Source organism: Pyrus communis, chromosome 15, assembly GCF_041283825.1.
Source record: "Pyrus communis isolate YQ-2024b chromosome 15, ASM4128382v1, whole genome shotgun sequence".
In the NCBI taxonomy this organism is placed as follows: Eukaryota; Viridiplantae; Streptophyta; class Magnoliopsida; order Rosales; family Rosaceae; genus Pyrus; species Pyrus communis.
The window spans coordinates 19,089,774-19,102,252 of record NC_142579.1 but is presented as its reverse complement, the minus strand read 5'-3'; the positions used below and the strand labels follow the sequence as shown (position 1 = coordinate 19,102,252).

The 12,479-nt window shown below is 37.2% G+C and overlaps 1 protein-coding gene across 4 annotated transcripts; it reads left to right on the top strand.

Moving 5' to 3' along the window:
- Positions 1–3,591: 3,591 nt before the first annotated feature.
- On the top strand, positions 3,592–11,878 carry LOC137739754 (Alkaline-phosphatase-like family protein). 4 transcript variants are annotated; one of them, XM_068479463.2, is made up of 17 exons: positions 3,592–3,897; positions 4,217–4,310; positions 4,591–4,635; positions 4,762–4,929; positions 5,017–5,101; positions 5,206–5,312; positions 5,646–5,726; positions 6,119–6,171; positions 6,257–6,359; positions 6,907–7,050; positions 7,467–7,563; positions 8,727–8,952; positions 9,043–9,136; positions 9,273–10,289; positions 10,463–10,555; positions 10,665–10,948; positions 11,474–11,878. In XM_068479463.2, exons 1-17 carry the CDS (start codon positions 3,773–3,775, stop codon positions 11,580–11,582), a joined length of 2,925 nt encoding a protein of 974 aa, XP_068335564.2. In that variant the 5' UTR covers positions 3,592–3,772; the 3' UTR covers positions 11,583–11,878. The 4 variants fall into 4 exon arrangements, 3 of the variants coding, with proteins under 3 accessions (XP_068335564.2, XP_068335572.2, XP_068335555.2); XR_015956895.1 differs by having other exon boundaries at positions 3,615–3,897; positions 9,571–10,289; XM_068479471.2 differs by having other exon boundaries at positions 3,620–3,897; positions 4,757–4,929.
- The last annotated feature ends 601 nt before the right edge of the window (positions 11,879–12,479 follow it).

Sequence of the window (12,479 nt, the reverse complement as noted above, 5' to 3'; positions counted from 1 at the left end):
AAGCTGCAGTAGAGCAAACCAATACTGGAGGAAACTTGAAAAAGCACATTTGTCTTATATCAAGATTCAGTGTGGTAAATGTGAAACACTTTGACCATCGGAATTCCGGCAAACACCAAGAAGTATCCATTCGATAAAAGAATAGGACAAAGGTATATATTAAAAGTCTAAAGTCAAGCTTTGAATACCTAAGTTCTGCACGCATTGCAGACGACAAGGTCATGCTCGTCACGAATGCAAAGCGGGGAATAAGGAACCTGGTGTGGAAAGGAATTCATTGATTTTGAACAACAAAAAAAAGAGGTCCATGAGCACTAACTTGTTGATTTGCTTATTGTCACTTTCTGGTGCTGTGACTTTTATAAGCCTTCATTCACTTTAGATGAAGTTCCCACGCGCATGTCATCAGTGCAAATTTCGAAATCATCTTATGCGTAACTCTTGGCATACCTTTTGGATCGAGGGTCCCACCCGGTAAACACCCCTGATGAGGAGTCCATATGTCAATTCAAGTTAAAGAAGAAATAGGACAGGTTCCCTTGGTAGACTCCAATCTTCCATATAAAGCCCAGCTAACATCAGACAGCTCACAATCATCAAAGTAGATTGAGTAAGCGGATTTAACAACTATGGCACAATCAGTGTTGCGATATCTATCCGAAATAGTTAGATTCCCTGTTATCAGTGTCTTGATGTCAAACAGCTAATGGAAGCGCTTGAAACACCAACTAGTTCAGTCCCTTCCTTATAGCCTTGCTGTCCAATCTTTTCTACAATCATTTCTTTCTTCTAGGCATCAATCCCATGTGAACAAAAAGACATTTGCGTTCCTCGCCCTACTCTACTTGCAGTCATTGTGGATGCACCTGGGAAGATAATATTCACTGCATGAGGGGCTGTACTAGGGCCAAATCTCTTTTGGATGGTCTTGGCATCCCTCCTTGGTCAACTTCTTTAATTTTCCCTTAATGGCTCAAGGTCAATCTATCTTCCAACCAAAAAACCAGGTTTCATTTGTGTTGGGGTCAAGTTTTTGGTTTATGTTGTTGGTTCCTGTGGAGGTGGAGAAATCTTGAAATTTTTGCTGATTGTTTTGGTAAAAATAAACTCAAAAAACAATATTTAGACTAAGTTTTTTAGAACACCAAATTGATGTTTTCTTTGTTTTCAAGAAATAGTTTCCAAAAAAATAGAAAATAAAATATACATCGTAATACAAAGTTAGAGATTTAATAAAATCATGTATGCCGCTGCCACCACCACCATCACCACAACAACATTCTCGACCGTCTCACCACTATCATGACCATCTTTGACACCACCACCTCCCACCACCATTATCGCCACCGCCATCACCCTCGTCACCATGGCCACCACCACATCTACCATTTCACATTCAACACAACCGACACTACCACCACTTTTTCACCATTACCACCATGACATGCACCTCCAGTGCCATAACTGCCACCACAACTAACATTAACACCACCATATTATCCACCCCCATCATTGTCATCACCACCTTCGTTGTGTCACTGCTACGACCACCACCATTGCCACCAACTTCTACCACCATTGCCACCACCACCATCACATTCTCCACCCCATTACCCTCACTACCACCACCACCACTACCACCACTCCAACCACCATTGCCACCAACACCACTCTCATCTCAACCACTATCTCTTCCACCACCATTACTATGAAGTACACATTTTTTTTTTTCTGACATTTTTGATATTGGTAAGACGTGTTTTCATTCTAACAAATCATTCTCGGATGTGTTTTCATTCTAACAAATCATTCTTGGATTAAAACTACCAAATGCATTCTCAAATCATAAAAATGCCAACGTTTTTGTTTTACAAAACCGTTCTTCACATGTCATTTTGCAAAATGTTAGTGACCAACCCTAATTTTTCTATTCTTTTGGAATATGTTCTTTTTAGAAAACGTTTCCAAAATTTTGGATTTATTATAAAAATTGGAGCAATGGTTCCTGAATTTTGGACCAATTGGAGCTTTGGTCCACAAACTAAAAATGTATGAGTCTTGATCCCTCAACTTGCCATAATGTGGAGCAATTATCTTTTTGAGTAACCTGTTAAAAATTCCATCTAAAATAAAGATTTTATTTTGGGCAAATTATACAAAACTGCCTCAACTATTGTGTTAATCACAGTTTCATACCTCAACTTTAAAACATTTCAATGTCATACCTTATCTTCGAATTTGTTACAATGTCATACCTTCCGTCAGTTTATCTATAACTTCCTCTATTAAATGCTGACGTAGCTTGAGGCGAGGCCCACTCCCTATTAAAAAATTAATTAAATATTAAAAACTAAGAAAATAAAATTATTTAGTAATTTTTTTAAATAGGGGACCCACCCCTACAAACCCATCACCCCTTCTTCCCATCCACCCGTGTCCCCCTAACCTTCCTTCACCACCAAAACCAGAACCCCATCGCCGCCCTCTATTTCTCCATCTCCACCTCCCTCCCATGACACTCATCCCCCTCCCCCTCCTCCTACACACCCATCACCCTTAGCAAATTAATCGTTGTAACCAATTTCAAACAAAATACCCCAATTCCATCCAAACCCTAACCCTGAATTTCAAATTCTTAGCACTAATCATCCCCACAATAATGTCCACAACACCACCATTGTCGTCTCCCACGACTTCAGTCTCCACCACCACTGCCGTTGCCCACGACCTCTGTATCCGCCTTGCCCCCAGTCCTAAATTTTGAATTTGCCTATTTTAGAGAAAGCTTTGGCCTTTGCTCACGGGTTTGTGGGTTTTCGATTAAGGGACAGGAGGCAACTGTGCTTAGGTTCTGGGGTCGAAGGAGAGCGAGTTCGATTGAATTTTCTGGGTTTTGGTTTGGGGTTTAGAAGGGGAGGTGGGGACGATTGGGTTTGGGGTCTGGGAGTATTACTTGGATATGAATGGGTTGAAAACAGAGTTGAAGTTGGGGCTTTTTTTTACAACAGATCTACGAGTGCCGGCTACTGATATTGATGACCATGGTGACTTTCTACGGCGGTGAGCTGACGAAAAGTGAGATGGTGGTGGGAACAGAGGGGGAGATATGCATGAGGTTTTGATGGTTCAGTAGATGGCGTGGGAGAGGAGGGGTGGAGGAAGGGTGGGATGCGAGAAAGAAGATGTGGGTGGACGGGAGTTGCAGAGAGGTGAGGGCGAAGGAAAGGGATCTGGGTGTGGGTTTGGTTTGGTTTGGTTTTTTTGTTTTTTTTTTTTCAAATATTTAGTTAATTCTATAATTTAGTTGGAATTGAAAGTGGGTCTCGTCTCAAGCCACGTTAGCATTTAACAGAGAGATTGACAGAAAACCTAACGCGTGTCTGATATTGTAACAAATTCGTAAGATGTGTTATAACATTGAAATGTTTTAAAGATGAGGTATGAAACTGTGATTGACCCAATAATTGAGGTAGTTTTGTGTAATTTATCATTTATTTTATTATTATAATCTAAAATAAAGTGTTTAAAAAGACAAAAAATAAATAAAAATTCTAAATTAGTCAAAAGATTATTTGCTTCACGTTAAAACAAGTAGCAATACTCACGATGTTTTTAGTTTAGGATATAAAAATTCTATGAAGCTGAAGTTGAGAGCCATTTCTCAAATTACTTTTTATTATAATATTAAAGTGTGTTGTATTGAATCCAAAATTGTAGGTTTGTACGATAGTATCGTTCCAAAGTTTGAATCCAGGGTTTAGGGTTCGTGAAAATGCCATGGCTAACGTGCACGAAGCTGACGCTTTTCACCATAGCTGGAGTCGCGATTCAAATGGTTGGCCTCTCCATCTTCGTCTTCGGCTTCTTCCCCGTCAAACCAACCCTTCCCGGACACAGGTACTCTGCATTTTCTTAGAATAATACCAACGAATTTATATATTCTTTTATAGAGCAATAGTGTTAGTGGGTTAGACAATTAGTTGCTAGGGGAGGGAATTGGTGGGGATCGAACACGCACCAAGGTGCATAAGCATGATTGCTTTTTGCCGCGGTAAAGCGCCATCTCCTACCAACGAATGTTTCCATTGACAGCTTGAAACAGAAACAAATCAAAGAAAACAAATTGCAGAATTTTTTTAGTTTTATATGCTCCGAGTTTGTTATAAATTGTCTGAGTTTATGTTGAATTGGGGTTCATTTCACTGGATACTGCCAGTGGTTCGGAGAGTTTTCGAGCACCGCAGTGCGATTTGGTACGAAATGAGAGTGAGAGTGATCTGCATCCCCATCAGCTCAGGTCACTATATAAGGTACATGTTTCTTTCATGCTATTTTTGGGTTGGCAGCTTTTACTTTCACTCACGTCTTGTTTCGAGAAATTCGTCAGTCTTGCTCTTAGTGTGCACCTGCATTGGTGGGTATTTAGTATTTTTAGTTAGCTTCTGAATTGTTAGTTTAGGTGCCAACGAGGTTGCGAGGAATTCAATGGGGTCCAGGGCCATCTGTTTCCGGATAATATGTTTGCAATTTTGTTGAGATTTTGGGATTTTGACATAACATGCACAATCCTGTGTTCTTTTGGAAATGTAGGAACTATCAGGAATGCCGCCTGCATTTGACCGACTAATACTAATGGTATGTCTAATTTGTCTCTGTAAACTATACCTGTCAAGGTTTGCGTGGTGGTTTGATGTGTTGGTTGTAAAAGATGCTATCTTGAGGATAAGATTTGGTTTGTCCTTTACAATCATGCCAGTTTAGGTTATTGACGGTCTTCCAGCAGAACTTGTGCTTGGCAAGGATGGTAAGCCTCCAAGCAAGGCGTTAATGGAAGCTATGCCATATACTCAGTCACTGCTTGCAAATGGAATGGCAATTGGGTTCCATGCAAAGGCTGCACCTCCAACTGTTACAATGCCTCGTTTGAAGGTTATCTCCATCACAATATTTTGAATATGCAGACAAACATTCTTATATACGTCTTCTTTCTCATCACCCTTTGGTATAGGATTGCAGGCTATGGTTTCTGGAGCAATAGGGGGATTCCTGGATGTGGCTATGAATTTTAACACACAAGCTATGTTAGATGACAATCTTCTCGGTTAGTTAATAGATTGATATTTAATGCTGTCATAGTTCAGTAAGTGTCTTGTTATGAAGACTGTCTTGATTTTCAATTTACATGTTCATTTCTTTGCCTCGCAGGCCAGTTTTTCAAGATTGGTTGGAAAATGGTGATGCTTGGTGATGAAACATGGCTTAAGTTGTTTCCCGGATTATTTTTGAGGCATGATGGAGTCAGCAGTTTCTTTGTAAGTGTGAATTTACACCACCAACTTGTTACATGCAAATGCATATGGTGATCATTGATTAAACTTGCTTACTCAGTTTTTGAATGCTAATGGAGTGAATGTTTGCGTAAGGTATCCTGTTTATGAAAGCTTGGCTCTTTTACGTGATCTATTTAGGCCTTTGCCATTTTTGGTTTGCCAGTTTTCATCCAAATTTCCACTTTCAGAGTGTTAATTAATCTCGTGTTTGATCTTACTGCATTCTTGGAGAAGTCAAATTGATTATTTTTGTATCTGGGTATGTAATGAAGATTGTAATATTTGCTTACTTGCAACATGCCCATTGTTCTACAGGTTAAAGATACTGTACATGTGGATCAAAATGTTTCTCGACATCTGGGTTATGAACTTAGCAGAGATGACTGGGATTTTCTGGTTAGTCTCAGTTACTAGACAGTGATGTTTAGTCCTGCACTCCTAGCATACCTTATGAGCAACAGTATGATGATTATTGTTGTAAAGAATATTTGTACTCTTACTTTGCCAATTTGATAACTATCCCAGCATTTTGTGGGTTTCACTCACAAACTGATTTTACAGGGTAGTTCCAAGTTTGTTTTATAGAAATATTTGAAGTAGTACTTCCATTATGATGAAAAAATCCTACTGTGAATGTATACGATTTAGATTGATCAACACCTCTTTGGAAAAGTCAAAGTATCCACGTACATGCATTGTGTTGATTTAAAGTAATCTTGAATGATAAATTTGGTTTCTGCTTGGAGGCATTGCTTCATTTTTCACTTTTAACTGAACCTACATTTCAGATTCTCCACTATTTGGGCTTAGATCATGTTGGACATATTGGTGGGCGCAACAGGTGTTCCACTTTCCTAATTTCTGTTGAATTTTCATTTGTTTGATTCAACAATCTTATTTTTTGTACATTTGTTTGATCATTTCAGTGCCTTGATGGCCCCAAAACTTCGAGAGATGGATGAGGTGGTGATGATGATTCATATGAATAGTATACTAAATCAAAAGAATGATGAAGGACAGACACTCTTGGTTTGTCATTTCTCTTTTTCTAATTCTTCTTGTTGACCGTAGATTCTTAATCATGTCTCATGAATCTATAGCTGTTGATCATGGGTTTTTCATGTAGGGAGCAATAACTGATCAGCATTTTACCTACCTTGTTTTGAAAAATCCCCAGAACTGACATAAATTAAAAAAAGAAAACGAAGCTTAACACAGAAGAAAAAATGTAACATGCATTCCTAGCTGTAGGGTTTCTTAAGCTGTTTTTTTATTTTTTGGATTTAATTTTGAGGCACCAGTTGTATCATGTAAAACAGCTGTTAATGTGTAAAACTGTTGTACATAAATACATGATATGCTGACTACCACTGATTGGTACAATGTTTTGTTAACATTCCATGCCAGTTTTCTCTACTTTCTTTATTTTGGCGGGGAAAGAGAAAGCTATATCTTATAATTATTGTCTCTTTTGGAAATGTGAGGTTTTAAGGTGTTATATATTCTATATTGTCAGAAGCCTTTTAAGAGCTGGAACTAATAATCACATCTTTCTATATCGTGATTTCTTATCTAGGTTGTAGTAAGTGACCATGGCATGACTGAGAGTGGTAATCACGGAGGGTCCTCCTATGAAGAAACTGACTCCTTAGCTCTTTTCATTGGCGTGAAAAATAACATCTCTGATGACTTCTTGTCCACCCATAACATTGTTCGCCAGGTAATTTATATATTGAATTGTCTGTTTACAGTGTTCTATGATTATTTGAATCGAATGGGCTTCCTCAGATTCCATTACAATGCAAGAGGATTAAACTTTAATTTGCTGCCCTAGAGAATTTGGCCCAGAGTATAAGACCAATGTAATTCTTGTAACTCAAATTTATAATTAACCAATGGGAGTTGTTAAAGACACTCCAAAAAATTTACCCTGCACTCCAAACATATAGAAATATAAGAGAGAAATAACACTTGGGAGGACTGCAGGATAACTTTTTTGGAGTGCCTTTAGCAGCCCCCTTCACCACATAGAGCCTAGAGATGGTTATTGTTTCCTCTTCTGGTAGGTGATTTCTTATGTCTTCATCTCTTTTATGAAACTTAATTCATCTATGACCTGCAATTCTTGTGGTTCAGGTTGACATTGCACCAACATTAGCTCTTCTATTTGGTGTTCCAATTCCAAAAAACAACGTTGGTGTTCTGATTGCTGAAATTTTTGGGTATTTGTCTGGTTAGCTCTCTGTTTCTCTCTCCACACACATATCTTAAGATTGATGAAGTCCAATTCTAATAGGATCCCCTTTGATAAGAACTAAAAGAGGCATTGTTGTGGTCCAATGATCAAAACTGTCTAATTTCTTTAACCCTGTTTAAGAATATTTCATGATTAAGATCAATAAAATCAGAAGTTGTTTGACTAGTTGATTATCATCATGAACATTTTATTATGTATAGGAGACACTGTAAGATCAATAAAATCAGAAGTTGTTTGACTAGTTGATTATCATCATGAACATTTTATTATGTATAGGAGACACTGTATGTTAGATGATTAAGTGGTTTTTGTTGTGGGAATGATCCTCAAATGTTAACCTAACAAATGGACTGTTTGGATCATTGGATCCCTCCTTGTAAGTTTTGTATGTCACTATGAGTAATTTATATAATCTGTGTTATAGTTTGACTGTGTCTGCACTTGTTAATCATTATTCTTGGGTTGGTTGTAAGAGGTGTTGAAAGAATGATATTTGGATAATTTAAACAATAAAATAAAAATATTTCTTTAAGTATTTAGAGGATCAAACACTATGATACTGTTACAGCATCCCATTTTCCCTTGGTATGAATTAACGTTTTAGTGTTCGCTTAAAATAGCTGTTACGGTTTCAGGGAAGCTATTTAAATTGATTTGCTGTTGTCTCTTTATGCTCAATGACATTTGGATGCCTTCTTGGCTGATTATGCACAACAAATCAGCCAATTGACTTGTAATGATACTCCATTTGATTATATGGAGGCAATTAGTGTTAGATTTTGGTTACAGCCCTTTTTGTAAGACATCCATAAGAACCTTTTAACTGGAAAGACAATAAAGGTAAATTTGAGTAAACTTGAAACAAGTGGAAGTTTGAGCAACAAAATTTTCCTTTTCTCTCAGTTTATTTATGTATGTAAATATGAATTCTTTAATTGCCTTACAACAAAAATAATTTAAGTTGTTTTTTGACAAATATATGTGGATGATTATTTTTGTTGCTTTTGAACATATGAATTTTATAATCTATGGATCCCTATTTTAGCAGATAAATTATTGACTCTCACACTGAGTTGCAGCAAACTACTACAAAATTGTGTGATTTTCTGATGTTGTTTCCTCGTCTTTGGTGAGTAAAGAAGACCAACAGATGAAGGCACTGGAGTTGAATTCCTGGCAATTACTTAGATTATTGCAAGCACAAATACCTGGTTTATCATGTCGAAATTACCCATGTGATGGCTCATGGGATGATCAAGAGTCCAGAATAGCTAAGTGCTCTGGGAGCATGGAAGCGATGTTTTGCTGCCTATATACAAATGCTGCACTTCTCCAAAAGTCCTGGATGTCTAAGGAAATCTCCAGGTGATACATAATACCATCTGTTTTTGTATCATCAGAAAAATCCATTAAGTAACGCCTCTAATTCCAGTCTTGCTTGGTAAATGTAAATAGGTCTAACAGTAGGGAAGACTACACCAGTACGGTTGTAGGATACTATGAGTTTCTCAGAACTGCAAGTGAGTGGTTGTCACGCAGAGCGACTGATGTATGTATCTGTCTCCCTTGTAAATCTGAATAGATATTATGATTGTTTTTGATGGACAGAGTTTTAACTGTTTCATTCTGTAAATCTTAGTTTCTTTCACACAACTTTTTTTACTGACAATTTTTTTAAATTCTAGAAACCTGTGAGACTACTTACTGTCGGAATTGCTGCAATGCTCCTATCTTGTCTGATATTATTAAGCCTTCTATTTCATACATGCAAAGAAGTCTACCTTAGAGAGCAGTCCCTTTTTGACTTAGAGAGCATCAAGCAGACCTGGTATTTAGACGAGACTTTTGTATTAGGCGTAGTATTGATTCTCATTGTAAGTATGGCATCAAGTTCTATGGTAGAAGAAGAGCAATATATTTGGCATTTTGTGGCTTCCACATTGAATTTGCTATTATTGCGTAAAACAATAAAGTGTCCTACAGGGGCAGGAGCACAAGATCTCCGTAGTTCATCCAAGGGAAAAAACAAAATATGTTTTTGTCGATTGAGTTCCATCTCTGTGGTTCTTATTTCTGGAAGGATATTGAGAGGCTGGCACCAAGGAGGTGTGAATTGGACTAATCTTCCAGACATTTCAAAGTGGCTTGAGCAGGCTGGGACTGATAATGTAAAATCAATTCAGCTAGTCTCATGCCTTCTAGTAATGAGCTTAAGCTTATGTGTTCTTTTTCTATTTGGATTCAACATGAAATTTGTTCTGGTGATTGGATTCAGCTTTCTTATGTCTGGATTGCTGGTTTTGCAACATTTTGTTAAACATCAAGATGGTATGTTTGCGTCATCGAGTTACAGTACAACAACATTGGTACAAATAATTTATGCAATTATGGGTATTTCCACATTTGGGACTGTTGTAGCCTTACCATGGTTCGTACGTTTCTCAACATCTGAGATTGGCTTGAGTCATGATTTGTACACGTCAACTTCTGTTCCCAATGAAGTTCAAAATAACACGCTGCTGGTGAAATTAAGAGAATCTCTGTATCTAGTTGGGTGGGAATACATCTCTTTCTGGTGTCTTCTGCAACTGCTGCTTCAACAAACAATTAACTCAATGACTATATTGTTGCTACTTGTGCAAATTTTGGCCAGCATGTTGTATTTTTCTTATAGTGGCCTGCATCAGAAGCAATGGGTTGAGGTCAGTTTCAATAACCTCTTGTTTTGAGTTAAAACTGATTTCAGTATTGTGTTGAAGTCAATGGAATTATAGACCGGTCCAGTCACTAAATGCAATTATGTTGTACAGTTATTTATTCCCTAAGCCCGATTTATTTCACACACTAATACTTCATTTTACATTTGTTCTTGTAGATTGCTGCGTTGTACTTTTTGGGAATGGCCGGCCATTTTGCTCTGGGTAACAGCAATTCACTAGCTACTATTGACGTTGCGGGAGCTTTTATGGTACATCTTTACCCTGACATGGTTTATATTATATGCAGAAAAAAATGTATTTTTGGGGTACAGTTGCAGTATTTTTTGGGTCTAATTTTGATTGTTTACTCGTTGCTAGGGAATCTCAAATCACTCGACAGTACTTTCTGGAATTTTAATGTTCATTATCACCTATGCATCCCCAATGTTATTTATCCTTAGCATGGTGATGTATGTCTCTGTGAGGGACACAAGCTATCTCCCATCTCTCGTGAATGCAGATTCCACACATCTCCTCAAACTGATGCTTGGCTTCCCTTGTCTGATTCCGCTGGGGTTGAACTCCATTTTGCTAACAGCATACACCATCGTATTGCTGATAATGAGGAACCATCTTTTTGTTTGGAGCGTCTTTTCCCCAAAGTAAGTCTCACTTAAATTAAATAAGAGCTTGTATTAGTTTCAACTGATTGTTATAAAAAAATTCTGTGATCATCTATATATTCTACTAGTGAACTCCTTGGTAAGATGTTGGAAAATATATGACACCAATTTATATAGGGCAATGGTGAGACATCTAGAAAGAATTGAGAGTCGAAAGAGAAGAATGACTGGGGAAAAATAAAGAACTTAAAACAAGAGTCATCTGTCAAGAAGTATGAAACTTTAAGACCTTATCTATGCAATCCACATGATGACATACAATGAGAGTTGTAACCGGAAAAAAAATATTCGGTGATCAAAGATAAATAAAAATGAATCCCTAAATTCTATTTGTATGTGACATACTAATTTAAGATAAAACCGCCATCTAAGCTTATGTTTACTTGTAAAGTAGATATTAGTTTTCCTTGCATCTGCTGCTGAAGACATTTCGATAGCTAAATTGAGCACACAGCTCATTAACTTGACTTACATTGGAAACTATGGTGTACATCCATTTTCCAGGTACATTTATGTTTGTACCACAACTATATGCGTCTACATCGGTGTATCTGTAGTAGCTACAACAGTGACATATACTTACTGGGTGCTGGGGTTGAGGAAAAAGATGTAATCTAAGCGTGGCCATCACCATTTAAGATAGAGCTCGACTGCGGGAGTAATGCTAGTTTGTTGGCGGTAAACCAACAACACAGACAGATGATTCTTTTATATGGAAGGGTTCGTATTTTGTTCACTTCCGCCAGAAGTTTTTTGTAGAAGTAATTTGTAGAGTTACCGAAACAGCAGAAATACGGGCTGATTAAAGTGTTGATTTTTGAGTTAATTTTGTGTTGCAATAACAATTTAAACTTAGAGGGTAAGACCTTTTATAAAATCATTTCCAATACAATGCAAAATGTTTCTTAATTTTTCTTTTGGTCTTTTGCAGGTTCTCACTTTTTTATTTTATTTTTATTTTTATGTTATACTTTATTTTTAGCAGAAAGAAGCAACTCACTTCCGTTATCTTTCTAATAACTTGGAAACCCCTTCAACACGTTATCTGTCTGCCATGTCTACCTGTTGTACTTAATAAATTACATTTAAAGGGCACCAGGTTTCTGCCATACAAATACAATCAGCGGCAGCTTCCAATCCAACTTTTATTGGAGAAACATGAATGGCATTTTCAATGGTGCTCCAATGCATCCGATGTTTCTGACGTTTTAGACGTTAGATATTTTGTATAAACACACAAAAATTAAGATTTCACAGTGAAAATGTTCAAGATATGGATTTAGGCTTTGTCCTATCATTTTAGAGCAGCATACAACTGTTAAATGATCTGTTTTTAATATATCATTATGCCATCGTTTTGTCATTTATATGTATTACTACATTCGTAAAAACATATCGATATGTTGTTGATATTTAATTTTGATCATTTCAACAACCAATCAGTCAGAATTTTAGCTAATTACCTGGGACTCACTCTGACTGGGGTCAGATGATACAGTCAATACCATTG

Bases quoted from the DNA above. Each gene is read 5' to 3' on its own strand.
- LOC137739754 (XM_068479463.2), top strand. From the start codon at position 3,773: ATGCCATGGCTAACGTGCACGAAGCTGACGCTTTTCACCATAGCTGGA. The intron at 4,311-4,590 runs GTACATGTTTCT...TTGGAAATGTAG, and splicing joins AGCTCAGGTCACTATATAAG to GAACTATCAGGAATGCCGCC. The intron at 4,930-5,016 runs GTTATCTCCATC...ATAGGATTGCAG, and splicing joins TTACAATGCCTCGTTTGAAG to GCTATGGTTTCTGGAGCAAT.